The sequence below is a fragment of the Alligator sinensis genome, unplaced genomic scaffold, assembly GCF_000455745.1.
Source record: "Alligator sinensis unplaced genomic scaffold, ASM45574v1 scaffold469_1, whole genome shotgun sequence".
Classification (NCBI taxonomy): domain Eukaryota; kingdom Metazoa; phylum Chordata; order Crocodylia; family Alligatoridae; genus Alligator; species Alligator sinensis.
In genome coordinates, this window is record NW_005841934.1 from 1,613,929 (window position 1) to 1,629,877 (window position 15,949).

The 15,949-nt window shown below is 45.5% G+C and overlaps 2 protein-coding genes across 12 annotated transcripts in view; one reads left to right on the top strand and one right to left on the bottom strand.

Moving 5' to 3' along the window:
• CADPS (calcium dependent secretion activator) overlaps nucleotides 1–9,378 on the top strand; it is a 244,038-nt gene extending 234,660 nt beyond the window's left edge. For 4 of the 6 annotated variants that reach the window (XM_014518002.2, XM_025199035.1, XM_025199031.1 and 1 more), the window contains 2 exons: nucleotides 6,706–6,810; nucleotides 8,483–9,378. In XM_014518002.2, coding sequence (XP_014373488.2) covers nucleotides 6,706–6,810; nucleotides 8,483–8,662 — 285 coding nt within the window. In that variant the 3' untranslated portion in view covers nucleotides 8,663–9,378. The remainder of the gene's footprint in view (nucleotides 1–6,705; nucleotides 6,811–8,482) is intronic. The other 2 variants (XM_025199033.1, XM_025199034.1) reach the window with 1 other exon arrangement.
• Nucleotides 1–15,949, bottom strand: part of CUNH3orf14 (chromosome unknown C3orf14 homolog) — a 76,889-nt gene that overhangs the window by 35,936 nt on the left and 25,004 nt on the right. Inside the window, exon 6 of one of the 6 annotated variants that reach the window (XM_006019605.2) lies at nucleotides 9,512–10,254. The exons of the other annotated variants lie outside the window; for them this stretch is intronic. Coding sequence (XP_006019667.1) covers nucleotides 10,177–10,254 — 78 coding nt within the window. The 3' untranslated portion in view covers nucleotides 9,512–10,176. Of the gene's footprint in view, nucleotides 1–9,511; nucleotides 10,255–15,949 lie in introns of those variants that run through there. 6 annotated transcript variants of the gene reach the window in all.

A 15,949-nucleotide genomic window follows, 5' to 3' on the forward strand; every position in this document is an offset into this window, starting at 1 on the left:
CCCCGGCTCTAGTATCTGGGAGAGAGCTGCTATTTAAAAGCAAATGTGCCATTACATGTAGAAATAAAGCTTGGGGACCATCCTAGAGCGTGTTACTCTCCTCTCCCCTTCACCGTGGTCCCCGCTTTTGCACCGCCTGTATCCCGGCTGGGGCTGAAGAAGCGTCACGACATTAAATCCGTTACCTTTGGGACACCTAGAATTCAAAGGTCCGTTTGAAAGGCTCTTTTCAACGTTTCAAAACAAGTTTGCGTCCCAGACAAAGAGCAGGGCAGCCTGCATTCGGCGTCTTCCCGTGCAGGGGATGTCACAGTTTTAAACAGATTTGAACTGCTTGGATTGGTTCTGGTTGGAAAGCAAGTACTGAAATAAGAGGTCATAGGGGAGAGTTACTATGGTAATTGAGTAGTATCACCAGTAGTTTTGCTCTCATGAGCATTAAAGCACATAATAATAGACAAACAACAGTGGTTAAAGCAAGCAGGTAGGATTACTATGTTCTTTTGTCAGAAGTATATAATGTCTTGTAGTCAGTTTTAAAGACTTCTCAACCCCCAAGTCCACCCCACAGTCACCTGCTGAGTAATTTTGTATGCTTAATCTCTTGCCCTTAACTACAAGCTTTCTGCTAATTTGAGGCGAATGGGTATTTTTGACACTAAATAGGGCAGTAGAGAATCTCTGACCTAGAAAAACTCCATTCCGAGGCACAGAGAGCAGAAAATATTCTTTCAGCCTACTTGTAAGACCTTTTGAATGACATAAAATAGCTTTGACTAAACTGTGTTGCAGCCTTCGATGAATGGTTTGCAGAAACTTGCTGAACATCCCCACTACAACCTCCCCCATAAAACTTGTCACTTCAGATTGCCATCAGCCACCACAACAATAATCATTTCATGCCTATTGCTAATTGCAAGCACAGCTGAGGCTCAGCAGGGTTCTCTTGCACAGTCCCAGGCCTTTATAGCAGCCTCAATCTGTTGTATGGCACTTGTTCACACACAAAAAAACTACCAGCAAAGGCAGAAAGAGGCAGAGTCACAGGTTTCTTGTAATCCCTCTGCTATCCTGCTGACAACCCAGCCCTATAAGCATTCCTGGTTTTGTCCGACGCTTTACAAAAGCTGAAGTGACCTTAAGCTACTAGTATGTAAGCTTTTGAATGAAGACTCTGGCTCCTTCAGGTGCATTAAGAACCAGTGCTGCATCTGCCTTATGAGATGCTGTTCGCAGCACCCCTGGGGTGAGCTGTGGCTTCCTGTAACATGTAAAATATGAGTGTGAACTCAAGGTTCATGGCAAGGAACAGGAGGTCATGCTTCCATTCAAAGCGAACTAAAGAAATCGGGAGTTTGCAGATGTTCTTGTGTATGTGTAATGACACCACCTCCCGAAAAGCCCAGGAACCCGGCACAGTCTTTGAGAAAACGTGCCGCAGTCAGTGTGCTACTTGCAGATTTATTCATATCAATTTTTGCAATTTATATATTCAGAGACAAGCTTGCGATTCCGGCGACGTATAGATCGTGCTTTGCGCTCCCGCGTTCAAAAAATTAAACGGAGCCTGTGGCTTTGGCAGGCTGGGCTGTCGCCAAGGCAACAGCCAAAGCTCGCCGCCGGTCGCCCATCGGCACCTTCTCGTGGGCTGCTCCGTACCTCTCGCCTTTGCAAGGACGGAGCAAGGCGGGAAAGCGCGAGTAGAAACCTTGGGCTGCCCACGGCCATGCTGACAGTTTGCAGTCATCAGGCCCAGTCCTGTCATTCTGACCCAGAAATGATCTTCTTTTAACTGGGGAAAGGGACTGCAGAAATCAGCCCAAGTGGAGAAGGGAGTCAGGAGGCTGGGACTTGCCTCAATGGGAGTTTGCCTGGCTCTTCTCCCTCCTGAACGGGGAGGTAGGACTTCATCAAAGCAAGACAGCAGCCCTCTTTTTTTCTTTACCTAATGTTTTGTTGCTGTTGGGGAGAGTTGAGTCCTTAAAAAATATAACGGTGCGGCAATGATAGCATCCTGGTGGTGTTAAATGGCCTAGTCCTGCTGCTGGCCCTGGGCTTCGGCAGTCTCTCCGCCGTGCCTGTGGTTTATAGTCTAGCAAATCACTTAGGAACGAGCAGAGTTAAAAAGAGGGGAGGCAGGCGAGAGGACCGAGATAAAACATTGTACTATGTCTGCGTGTTGACTTAGTTTCAGCACAAACCTCCTTTGAAATGGCTTAGCCTTGGTAAGCAGGGCATCCTCATGCATTTAATAAATGCATGTGGCACTTAGGTCTGAGTGTTTTAGGGTCTGCTCAGTTGTAGTTTATATGTAAATGGTTGTCCACCCGCAGGAGGGGCCTGACAGCATGCGGCGCCTGATTCAGGGTCCAGATTGAACATCCCCCCGGTTTGGCTCATGTGAAAGTTTGTCTTCAGCAAAGACCTGGTTTGTTTTGCACGTCCCAGGCCTAAACTGAGCAGCTGACACAGGCAGATCCAGTGGTCAGCAGGGGCACTTCAAAGCCAACTTGCCACACTTGTAAAGGTGGGAAATGTGGGTGCAATTGGGTCAATGTGCTCCTTCTGAGTGCTGTCCTCCTAGTAGCTTCAAGTGACGGTGGGAAGCCCTGCCCTTCCAAGGCAAAGCTGGCTGCTTTTTATGTACTCTGTGTATAGCACCAGAGGTGAACACAGCGTATTATCAATGGAACAACAGGCAGGTCTCTGGGCCTAAGAGATCCTATTTAATATTAACGCAGCAAGAGGCAGCCATAAACACGGGGTGGGTTGCTCATGGAAAGCTGAGATCGAGCAGCAGCAGGTTGTAGGACGTGCCCAATGCTGCATGCGCCTTTGCTTAGTGTGTCTGTGGAGCCTGACTTTAACTGAACGTGCTGTGAAGTCTGCAGCAAAGACTGGGGTGGAAGGCTAGGCCAAAGGGATGGGTGCTAAAGGAGGCCTCTGAAAGGCAGGGGTGTTTGCATGGAGTAAGGGTGCTGGGGGTCTGTGCCAGCGGTAGCCAGTGAGCGGCAGACATAGATCCTGGGCACACGGGTGATTTAGACCACCCGAGCACCCCCTATTCCTAGCTTCGAGCTCTTTGCTGTGCCTCGTGGAGGATCAGCGTCTTCCCCATCGGTCTGAAGACCAGAGGGAGCACTGTGGACGTCCAACGAGGCGGAGAACTATCGTGTTGAAAGAGACCTCCAGTCTTACTGTAAAGACCTCGAGTGTCAGAGAAACCATCCCGTCCCTAGGTAAGCGGTAAGTTGCACCAGTGGTTACTTACCCTCGCTGTTAAATTGTGCCTTATTTCCGGTCCGATGTTGTCTTAGCTTCCAGCTATTGGATCACGCCGTGCCTTTGTCTTCTAGATTAAGGACTGCCAGAAATCTTCTCCCCATGTGGCATGCAATGTTGTTGAGGACGGTAAGTCCTCGGGGAAAGATGCTTTGTTTCCTGCAAAAGCTTAGGAAGTTGATGTCGCTGTGTGCCTTGGCTTCTTTTCTTCTTCGCGCTGTAAAGTTTCTGTTTGAAATAGCAGATTTTGATGTCTTCCACAGTGTTGTCATGGTGTTGTAGCCAGGATGGTCCAAGGAACAGGCGAGAGGCCGGATTGGCGAGGTGAAACGATATCTTTTGTTGGATCAGCATAGGCAAGGCAAGATTTCAGATACAAAATGACCTTCCTCAGGACCTGGTCAAGAAATATCTATCATGAATTTCTGCTCTCTTCCCTAAAACTCCTACAAGTAGAGGGGATGGCAGCCTGGCAGATTGGAAAAACTGGGACCATTTTGTCCAGAGGAGGGAAAGACTAACAGGATATCTGATCACAGTTTTTAAATACAAAACAGGTGGTCACAAAGAGACCAGTAGTTTCATCCGCAGGGGACAAAACAAGCTAAACGTGGCGCTATTGGCAGTAGGGCTGGTGTGGTGTTGTAGCTATGATGGTCCAAGAGTGAGAGGAAAGGGTTTTTGTGTGATATTTATTGAACCAACTATATACCTGGACAAGCTTTCAGACATCAAGTACCCTTCTGCAGCTCATCCAGTAAAAGATATCCCAAAAAAACCCTTATCTCTAGGGCTGTTGGTAGCCAAAGGACTGTAATGAGGTGTCTGTGTTCAGGCTTCACTGCTGTCAGATCGTAATATTTCCCAGACCACAGGACACCACCATTGCATACAGTGAGATCCATATAGAAGAGCAACTACCTCGTGCTTCTGGGGGGCTTAATTTTTGTTAGTGAAGTACTTAAACTGTTTCCCTTAGTCAAGCCTGGAAAGAAGACTCCCCTAAGGCAAACCGGAGTTTAAAAAAAACAAATCCAGGCACTTTGCTTTCCTTGTACATCTTCATTAGGCTCTTTGTGGATTGCTCCTAATTGACCTGTTAATCACCTGGCAGCCTGACACCAGTTATAACATCCCCTCTGCTGTGATGCCTACAGAAGACTTGATGTTGGTCAAGCTGTCGCTGTGCTGAGAGCACTGTGTATTGCCTCCCCAATTCGATTCATTTTGGGGCCTGACTTTTTTGTTTTCATTAGCCTTCTCTTGCCTTGTGCATGCTAAGCCTGTGAGCTTTGTGGGGTATGAACTATTATTACATGTGTGCTCTTCAAACCTAGCAAAGTGCTGCTCCCATCTCGAGCAAGGCCATATTGCAATACAAATGGTTAGTAGTAGGTTGGCTCCTGAAGTTTAAATCCAGTGGTGAAGGTTCCTGTTTCACCACAAAAAAGGCCAGATTGCCAAGTTAAGGCTCTTGGTTAATGTTTGAAGGCACACTTTTAACACTTCTCCTTATTTAGCTGTTATAATTGCATGGCACTTGTTCATCAGTTCTGCCTGTCAGACTTAAGCAGTAACAAAAAGAAGAACTAGGGAAGACTGGAATTGTTAGTTCACAGACTGAACCGAAACAAAAGGAAAAGAATCAGAGTCATTCAAAAGTAGTCATCTCTGCAGTATTTTTTTCTGATAAGACAGACAAAAAGTTAGGTTTGGAGTCAACCTGAAGTGTTTTGTTTGATCCCCCAACAAGTTTTGTTTCATCCATTGGGTTTCTAATCCTTTATTCTTTTAGTTGGGGTGGTAGGTGTTGCTTCAAAAGTTGTGAAGTTTCATTTGAAAAGTTTGAAAGTCAAACTTTCATCATTTAAAAAAATGTATTCCCCATTTGCTGAATTTGAAATATCCAACTCTTATCGCTGCTTGCCTCTGATGCAGTTTCACCTGATTGTCTCAGCAGAGAGCCTGGCTGTGATATAGCAATGTGTTGGCCCGTTTGAAAAAGGAAACACCTTTGTGTTAATAATATCAAAGCATGAAGGTCTGGCATCTTCACCGTGAATGTTTCTTGGGTGATTTTATGAGCATCTAGTGAAGTAGAGCAGTGAGAACAGCAACCCTAGCTGCTGATCTTCAGTGAGCGATCTTAAAAAAGATCACTGATGGGGAAATAATTTAAGAGCGAAGTCATCTAGTTCCACTTTTCAAGAGGAAATAAAAATGTCAAGCTTAAAGTACTATTGACAAAAGCTACAAATGTTAAACGGATGCAGAAGTTTCCTCAGAGAGGGCAGTGGGAAAGTGGGTACAGAAAAAGTATTTTTAACTGGCATTCAATGAAATCTCTCTCTGTGTTGTTGCCTGTGAAAAGACTCCTTTCTCCACGAGCGTATAGGTGTGGTAAGTGTATGCATATCTGGGGGTTCCCGGCACAACTCTTAATTGCATAGAAAATTGCTTTGTTGATGATGGGAAGTGGAGCAGGAAGTGGTGACATTTTATGCTTCCCCCCTCCCAACACATTTCCATCCTGCCATTTGGGAACGCTGATCCTGCGCGTCTGAATAGGATTTATGAATATATGAGCAGTGCTCTAAACCCGGAGCCCACCAGAGGCTTCCTGCTCTGCAGGGGTGACAGTGTGCTGTGACACCGCTGCAAGTGCTTTTCACAGACAAGAAGCAAAATTTCAGCCCTAGGAGGGGAACTATGATTTCAACAGCTTGAAATGAGCTCGTTGGCTATGTGCTTTTACCTCTCTGATAGCTCTGGGGTTGAGACTGCAGCAGCTTGTGCTGCCAATAAAAGGCCCCATACGCTCCTGTGTCAGTCTATCTGCAAATAAAACTTGATGTTAGGACAGAGCTGCAGTGTGTTAGTACCCCCTTGTCCTCTCGGGGAACAAGCTGCCTCCTTCAGCGGATTGGGTTTGAAGTTCCCAACAGGTAAGTGGCACAAGCATCTTGGGTTGGACACTTTCAGTGGCTGGGTCACACTACTACTGGGGGGGAACTCTAGGGACTAACCCAGTGTTGTTGCTGGCACACCGACTCTACAGCCGCACGGTGGGAGAGCCTGCCGTGCTCCTTTGGCACTCATCAGTGTTCCCATAAAACCTCTTGGTGAAAAGGCTGTGGATGGACAAGCTGTGCTGAAAGTTGCTTGAGTCTTTGAACACAAGTTCTATTTAATAACCCCTTTTCAGGCCAAAAAAAAGAATCAATTGCTAAAAATGCTCATTCATGGAAAGTGCATTCCAAAAAAAAAAAGAAAGAAAGAAAAAAAAAAAAGCGTTCCCCTGTAATCCTGTCAGAGGAAGTTAGCAGGTTGGCAAACAGAAAAAGGTCAGTCCTGCTTGTGTTGATTCATGTCACACCGTGCTCCCGCGCTGTGTTTGCTGGAGAACTCTTGTCTCTCTTGCAGCAATGGTACACCAGCTCAATGAATGTCATGTGCACCTGGCTGACGGACCGCATGGACCTGCAGCTTCACATTTACCAACTGAAAACCCTTATTAGGATAGTAAAGGTAACGATTTGTGTGTGACTTTGCAAACACGAACGTCCCAAAAAATTAACTTTTTTTTTCCACGTGCAAAGAAATCATGCCAAATAATCATTTTTAATCTGGGGTTTAATTAAACATAAAGTTTGTAACACTTGGTTGAATGGGGATATTTACTCCCAACAATGTTTAAATATGTCTTGTGATTATTGTAAAATGCAAATCATGATTGTTCTCAAAGTTAATTGAAGCTGTTTCTTTGACAATGGGTGTATAAAATCAACTCTAAGAGATCACAAAGGTGAGATAACATACCCTGAAAGGAGCATATTTTTCTGCATGCTCGGGTGCACGTCTTGGACTAATGATAATTATTTCAGTGTGAAATCACAGTGGTTTACATGAAATAATAAGATCCCAGAAGGGGGTAAATAAATTTTTGATCATTTAGGTTCTATCTGATATTTTTTTTGGTCTCGTTTTAAAATGCTTGTGCTCTCCTGTACGCAGAGCACAGATTCAAAGCCTGAATGCATTCAGGCAGAAATGTGCTGTTCAGAAATGAAAACAAGAGGCATATTAGTCATTAGACAAGGAATTCTTTTTTTTTTTCCTGTTTTTTAAATATTGCTTTGAGCAGCAGCAAAAACTAATCTGAGAACTTTTTTGGATCCGCAAAGTAACTACTTAAAGCAGTTACTAATTCATAGCATGTGGTTCAATTCATTATGCAAGGGCTATTGGTTGTAGCCGTGTTGGTCTAAGAGGATAGGCAGACAAAACTCTTTGGGTAGAGGTGATATCTTTTTATCAGACCAACTAAATAGATGCAAATATATATATATATATATATATATATTTGCAAGCTTTGTAAAAGGGCTGGAGTTGTACCACTAAGTCATACCCAACAGGAAGATCTAACCTAATTTATATAGAAGGAGACTAGGTTTAACTCTTAATTCCACCAGCCTGCTAACTAACCAAACTGCTGTAGCGAGGAAAGCAGGGGAAGAGATCAACATACACACTCGATACGGGTATTTACACTATTTCCCTTTCAGGAAAGCAGAGTGTTCTGGCGATGTGTTAGCATGCTTCCCATTCACAGGCTGCAGTGTTATGTTTTAAAGAAGAAACCACGTGCTGCAACAGTACATTGTGAAAGGGAACGGAGTACATCTAGGAACAGGGTCATTTAGCCCATGCAGCGCTCCATGCTGCCACGGGGAGACTGCTGCTAGTACCCGAGCCAGCTCTTGTAAAACTAAGCTGGGCATCTCTACAGTAGGCTGCAGTATACAGCATAGACGTACCCGGGTTTGCTTTGCAGCCTCTGTGCCGTTGACCCAGTAGGCCTGATTCTGGAGTCCTCATGAAGGCACAACCCCCACTGAAGTGAAGGGGCCAAACTTGCTCTTTGGACCTGACTTTGACCGTTGTACCTCTCTGTCCATGTCAAGGGGGCACGAATTGCCACTCCACATGGTTTAAGGCCTCTTTGCAGTTCAAGAGAATTGTAAAAAACCCTCCGTGATGATAAGAATCGGGCCTCTGACTTCAGCCTAGTCATGTCCTTTCAGGCTAATGGTCCAGGTGATGTTGAAGTGAGGCACTAGACACCACTGCTGGGCATTTAAATCTGACTCGGTGCTGTCTGTTGCCTCCCTCCCCCCTGACACGTCTCTTTCCCTCTTAGAAAAACTATAGAGATTTCCGATTGCAAGGGGTACTGGACTCCACCTTAAACAGCAAAACCTATGACACAGTGCGAAACCGGCTGACTGTAGAAGAAGCCACAGCTTCCGTTAGCGAAGGTGGAGGTCTTCAGGGCATAACGATGAAGGACAGTGACGAAGAAGACGAAGAGGATGATTAGCTAATGTGGTTTAGAGGCCCACTTGGTGATAGCCTGGTAACCAGTGCATGTACCTAGTCTGTTATTCAGTTAGCCACATTAGGAACTTTTCTGTCCGCTCTAAATGCCCATGAGAAGTTGACCGATACAAATGCCATTTTAGCTGTGTGGTAATAAGATTAGCACCTCTCTTTGATTCATTGGTTTCCTAATTTCATATCTATATGTTCATAAGCAATATGGAGCACCATTGTTTAATACTGTTAATGGAAAACTACATAGAAAAACACGCTAGGTGTGTCCCTGTTACAATTCAAGTTTAAACGACGCGTCATTAATGTACTGTATATACACTGATGGTAAACTTTTGTGAAGATGAGTGAACTGAGTCTTTTCATTTCTTTGTTTCTCTCCTGTGGATGCCAACTGCTTAAAATTAATAAAAACAGCTATGTTTTTAAAAGAAAAGTCAGGCTGCTACCAAGGAGTTTTTTTTTTGTTCTCTCTGTTCATTAAAAAACAAAGCAAAACAAAAAAAGAAACCGGCCGTTTGACTCGTGCTGCCTCCCTGTTTAATAAACCAGGCATTTGCCTTGAACGTGCAGCTAACTCCGGAGAGGTTGCATCCCAATGGGTTAGTGATTCTGACTGCTCCGGCAGATTCATCCTATCCTCATGGGTACATCATGCCACGGTACGCCCCACAGAAGTTGTTCTATGTTGCTGACTGCCCCCCCTCTCAATGTTACACTTTGTTTAAGGTTCAGATAACTGTGTATGTACAAAGGCACCTCGAAATACAACCTTAGCCTATATAAACGTGTTTATAAAACTATATGACTCTCATTTCTTTTGGTAGACTGTAACCATCATTTTGATTCCTTTGTTTCACAATGGTTTTATATGTCATGTACATTTGCATTTTTGACCAGTACGTGCATGTCCCCGAGTTCCCCCCTCCAGAAGCTTTTACTTTCTGTGTAAAATAGTGGATCCATCTTGCTTTTGCCTTATACAAGCCGACAGTTGTAAGAGTGTGAGAACTGTGGCTTCTCAATAAATAACTATTCAGATGTCTTCAGACTAAACTATGGAGTCTTTTTATGTATGTCTGCCTTAGAAAAACAATGACAGGCCGAGCTGTAAGAGCCCTCCCGCCTCCTCCAAGAATAAAGGCATTTTCTTTTCACTTGGGTGTTTTTTTTTTTTTAATTTTACAGTTTATTCATTAAGAAGATGGTTTGAAGGTTCACTTGCAAAGATCAAGGTGGGGAAGGTGTTGATGAGGATACCTTCCAGGCCCAAACCAGGTTGTGGCCCTTAGGTAACAGGAGGTTCCAGCAGCAGCTGGCAGTTCCTTCCAGTCTCATCTGCACAAGATGCCCTCCAAACCTGAAAGATTTGCCAGCAGATTGCATAGTTGTCGGGTCCTTGCACTCCAGCAGCCTGCTCCGATAGAGCGTGACGCATCAGCGAAGCCCAGGGCATCATCCAAACCAGAGCAATGAGCCGCTTCTTGCCATGGAGCGTTCCACCTAGTCCTCACACTTTCCGAGGCTGGCTTCCCTCATGAAACCCCGTAGTCTTTGGATTGAACACGGCTCGTTCCACTCCTGTGAATAATTGGAGACGGTAAAAACCCTCCCTGTGCAGTCTAGAATGAAGCGAGAGCTGCTGCAGGCAGGGAGAGCCACAGGTGACAATCAAAAGCAGGCGGGCCAGACCAGGCAAAGAGGGAGAGCTTTTGCATGGGCCAGTAATACATTCATATGAGCCTTTGCAGCACACAACGCATTTTGCCAGTAAGCTGCTGCATTCCCCACTGCAGACAAGCACAAGCCCCCTTGTAGCAGGCTAAGGCAGAAGCCAGGCCTTGATACATCTTGCCTTCCACGCTTCAAATTGCAAATGCTTGGATGCTAGTGTGGATGCACTGAGTGAGGACATGCTGATGCGGAGGTCCACTGAGGGCCTTAGGTGCTTAGGCTCCCCAGAGAGCCTCGCAGCTTCCCGCAAAGTGGTCTTGGTGCAAAGACATCTAGCCCTGACCCTATTAGGCTGCTCGGTTCCATCCATGCTCAAGGGTGCCTAACCAACTGGTCTCAAGCAGCAGCCAGATGGTCCCATTTATGCAATAACCTTGGGAATGAAAGTATTCACTGAGGAGGCAGGAGCTCTATTACAAATCCCTGCTCGGCTTGAGCCCAGTGCTCTGACACACCAGCAGCAGAGAGGCCCACAACTTGACTTGCTGATGCTGTTCCCTAGTTGATAATTTAGTGTGCAAGTAAGAAGCCAATCAGTGGCACCAGGTCTTGAACTCGCATTGCCCACACATCAGATGTGAGCCCTAACCACCACGCTATGGCATGCATTGTTTTGCTGTCTTGCAATCTCTCCCTTGTTCTCTCACTGCCTGACTCCAGGATTACTGACTTACAGACACCAAGAAGCAGCATTCCCCCTCCATTAGCTTGTGGGTTGGAGGGCTCGTCTGTGAGTGTTTGAAAAGAGGCGGGCAACCTCTGAGCACATCTGTCAGCTACCGATGTAATCCAGTGTGCGTCTCCCATTACAGCAAGTCAATCACCTGCTTTCAGACTCTCCCCAGGACCCGCATCAGCGTTAGGTCTCAAGCCCAGCTCTCACATGGCTCAGGCAAGCACCTTAACCCACCAGGAAACACCCAGAGGCACCCTTTTCACCCCTCCCCTATGAATGTGTGCCACTAATGTCGACAAGCATTCAAAAAGCCCTGAGACCAAAGTCAGCCGGCAAATAACCATTGAGCTAATAAGGCAGGTTCTTAAGTCCCTGACCTCATACAGCAGAAACCTGACTTCAAGTCCTGCCTTACTACTTAATTTCTGCGTGGAGCAGTCACTAGATAAGGTCAGTCCTCCTCTTTCCATACATTATGCAGCTCTTTGAAAGACTGGGCGTAGGCACCTGCTTTCAAGAGAGGGCACCAGGTGTGAGGGTGCCTTGTAACCCTGAGGAAGGGGCCAGATTTTGGGCATGCCCCTGTCTTCAGCATTTCCCTGCTGTTCATGCTGAGCAGTCACGCAGCAAACTGACTCCGTCTTTAACACTGCTACTTGCACCTCACAACTATTAGTGGACTTCGAGCTTCATGAGCACTGGGTATTATATCACCTTTATCCCCATTTTACAGGTAGAAAACTCAGGCTCATGATCTCAAAGGCCTTCCACATTAGTGGAAGCTAGCAATGTCAGCACCTTTCTGGCACTAGGGCTCAGCAATTTGTCCACGTCATAGAGAATCGGCAGTCATAAACTGACCCCCCCACCAAGGCATCCTGCCTCCCAGGATAACGTCTTAACCTCAGTGGTTTCCCCCACCTTAACCTCAGTGCCCCCCCCTCTTTTACCTGAGGTGTTCAGCCTCTGCCCTAGAGGTAACTCAGGCCCCACCAACAGTACAGCTGCATTAACACTACATCTCTCAGGCTAACCAGTCCAGCTTCTCAGCAGAGATCATTAGCACTCCCCCCCTACCAAATGAAGCGAGTTGGGGCACAGCATAAATTGCATGGCCACCAATTCTGGAGGAGGTGCGCTCACAGCTCAGTATCCCCATGCAGTGCTGGGTTGCATCCTATGCACATGCCCTAAAAGCACGAGCTCTTCCCAGGCAAGCTAAAGCACCAGCTGCGTCAGGTCCGGGGCTGCAGCTGTTCACCTTCCTCCATCCCAGAGTCTGGCAACTGTATGAGCCAGCCGTGTGCTATATGCACGCCAAGGCTTGGGCTGCAACATGTGAGCCCCCCTTCAGATCCCTGCTGCCCCATCCTGCAAGGTCACCTGCCTCAGCCTGCTGCCTGCCTCCTCCCTGCCTCTAGCCCTGCCAAAAGCAAGCCAAGGAGCACTTGGCCTTCACTCATCTGGTGCATCCAAATTCTTGGCACAATTCACCCATGTTCAACACCTGGATTTCACACCAATCCCCTTTTCAGTGCCTCCTTTAGCCTTCTCTTTCCAAAGCAGTCACCACACATGAGTCTTCCTGATGTTTCATATCTCCAGTGCCTAAAGCTGGAGTGAAATGTCTTGAGCAGCCTGATTTGGGGATGGGGGGGATGGAGGGGAGAGTCTATGGAGAGCCCTTTGGCTTTTGGGAGCCCTGGACTGCAAGCAGGTAAGAAAAGGAAACCTGCCTCTGGAAACCAGCACTGGTAAAATGCTCTAGCCCCATAAGCCACCTGTTCCACAGCGAAGTCTGCACCAGGCCAAGATGAACCTAATCCTTTTTGCTCTGTTCAGTCACACAGCGCCCAGCTCTATCTGTAAGTGTACATGGGTGATGCGGCAACAATGACCTGCTAGGAAGCTGTGCTGGAAAATAAGCCCGGAAGTGCCAAGTTGGACTACTCACGGCTTCAGAAACCCACATCAGGAATGGTCAGGTTCAGCTGCACAAAGTAACTCCAGATTTAAAACCCCCCTGGGCATAGACTGGCCTTTGAACAGGCCTCAGGCTCAAGGCTAGTGCTTGCTACATATAAGCTTTTGCTGCTACGGGGATACCAATTGTGGTAGAGTAGAAAACCCACTTGGTAGAGAGACAGTGGGTTTTCTTTGCTAGTGGGCACATCTACACGTTCATTAATGTGTAGGGCACATTCATTAATGTGCCCTAATTACTAGAGGTGTAGGTTGTAGCCATGTTGGTCTAAGGACATAGGCAGACAAAGTTCCTTGGGTGAATCTGATCTCTTTTATTAGACCAACCCAAATAGTTGGAGAATAGTTATTAAGCTTAATAACTATTCTCCAACTATTTGGGTTGGTCTAATAAAAGAGATCAGATTCACCCTAATTACTACACATTTAGTTTAGTACTTTTTAAATGAAATACTAACTGAACGCGCAGTAACTATAGTTACTTCGCAGTTGCGCCAGTGCATGGTTATTTAGTGACACTTACTGCGCGCTAGCCTGCCGAGCAGTGTTATTAGGCTATTAGCACAATTTTTGTTGTGACATGCTACTGCACAGTACTATTAGGCTAATGCGCAGTAAGCGTCTCATGTAGACGTGCCCGGTGTGGCTTACAACAGTCCCCTGAAGTAACCTTTAATAGCAAAAGGTTGCTGATATAACTGTACTTCGACTACAACTTTTGCTATTTTAGTTGTGTTAGGCATGGTCAGAAGGGTTAAATTATATTCCTGACTGACTGACAATACCAGCAAAACGCTTACATTTTGACCAAGCCAAAGCTCCCCTCCTGCTGACAGGGAAAGCTAGCTAAATATCCCTCTTCGCCAGAGCTGAGGCATGTGGCATGGATACTGGAAATGTGACCAAGTGTTTGACTGACACGTGTCTGCAGCAATCCATCCAGCTTGTTTTTATGGCTCAGCAGCTAACTGAGTCCTTCCTCTGAGTTGTACTGCATTTTGCCTGGCCCAGAGGCACCTTAGGAACTGCCTTGCTTCCTCTCTAGTGACCAAAACATCAAAGAACATTTGTGCTCATAAGCATACAGGCAGAAAAGCAGGCATCAAGACTGTTTCCCTTTCTTACCTTACATTTTTTTTAACCTGAGGCAACAAGAACCACTCTGGGCTAAAAGGCTAAAATAAAACAAAACAGCCACAAACCAAAGAGATGTAATGTAGTGCCTGAGCAAAAAACAACCTCCCTTTAAAACTCTGCCTCAAAAACAAAAGCTTTTATTCCATAATCACTGTGGATACTTTTCTATATCCTGTAACTGGTTCCTCTACAGAGCACTGGGACTCTGCTCCAGCCAGGACTTTTACTGGAATGACCCACCAGTGACACCAGTCTGGACCAGGAGCTGTCTCTGTGTCCAAATAAGTCCTTCCAAAAAATATGTCTTTGAAACTTGCAGGGGAGGAAAAAAGGCTTCTTGGGGCTTCAGATCTGGCACTATTTTCTCTCTCTCCCACAGCACATAAGATGAACATATTTACCATTAATTATCAAGACCATCTCTGGACTTCAAACAAAAAATGATTTGCATATCACAATGCAATACCTATCTATAGATATGCAATCATAAAAATTATCACTGGAAATCTAGATAAGGAAACTAAAGAGGCTTGAATAAAGCATAGATAGATAGATAGATAGATGCTATCTGTAATCTATATATGCAATCTACCTGTAATCTATATATGCATATATAGGCAATCTATGTATACAATCAATATATCTATATATATATTTAATCTATCTATAGATATACAATCATATATATATTTATCATATATATCACAATCATATATATTATATACATGATTGTGATATATAATCAGAATCATATATATGATATTTATGATTGTGGGATATATGATAAATATATATATATGATTGCATATATATGGATAGATATAGATAGATAGATTGCATTTATACAGATTGCATAGCTAGATTGTATCTATCTATCTATCTAGATTGCATATATATATGTGTACATTTATATATATTTATATACCTAAATCGTATGCTTTATTCAAGCCTCTTTAGTTTCCTTATCTAACCATGCACTGATCATTTTCCCCCTTCATAAAAGACATGGATTTCACCTAAAAATTGTAAAGCTGCATTTGTCGTAACTATGCAAAGCATCAGAGAAAAAAGTGCAGAGATTATATGCAATCTGCCAGCAGAGTTCTGTGCCATGATGAAAATGCCTTGCAGGTCAAAACAAAGAAAAACACTGAGCAACAAATTAGTCGCAGGCGGTAGCTAATATGGAGATCAAAAGATTAAAATTAATACATGCAACAACGAAGTAACTGGAATAATGGGAGCACTTAAGAAGATTAAGTCAATAACAGGGGCCAGAAGTACAAAAATAAGATTTCGATTATATTGTAAAATTTGATACCGGGGAAGCAAAAGCAATTGTAAACATGGCATATTCCGCTCTGCCCATCACAGACATGTTGGCTCATTTCCTATGCAATGAATGCAGTTGTTGAAATAAACAAAAATGTTATGACTCAAATCTTCGATCAGAAAACAAAGCAGGTGGTCAGAGACCGGCACGGAGGGGGTCTGCGAGGCAGGACCTGTTGCAGCCCGCGCGGGCTCTGCCAGCTGTGCCGGACAAAGCGCACGGAGGGACTGTAGCATCCTCGGACCCCCCGGCAGCCGGGGACGGAAGGTGCCCGGGCTGGCGGGGCTGCGCGCCGCGTGGGCAGAGGGGCTGGGGTCGCGCCAGCCCGTGCGGCCACTTCTCGGGGCTGCCCGTGCCCGCAACGAAAGGGGGCTGCCGAGGCACCGCAGCGGGGGGGGCCGCGGCGGGGCGGG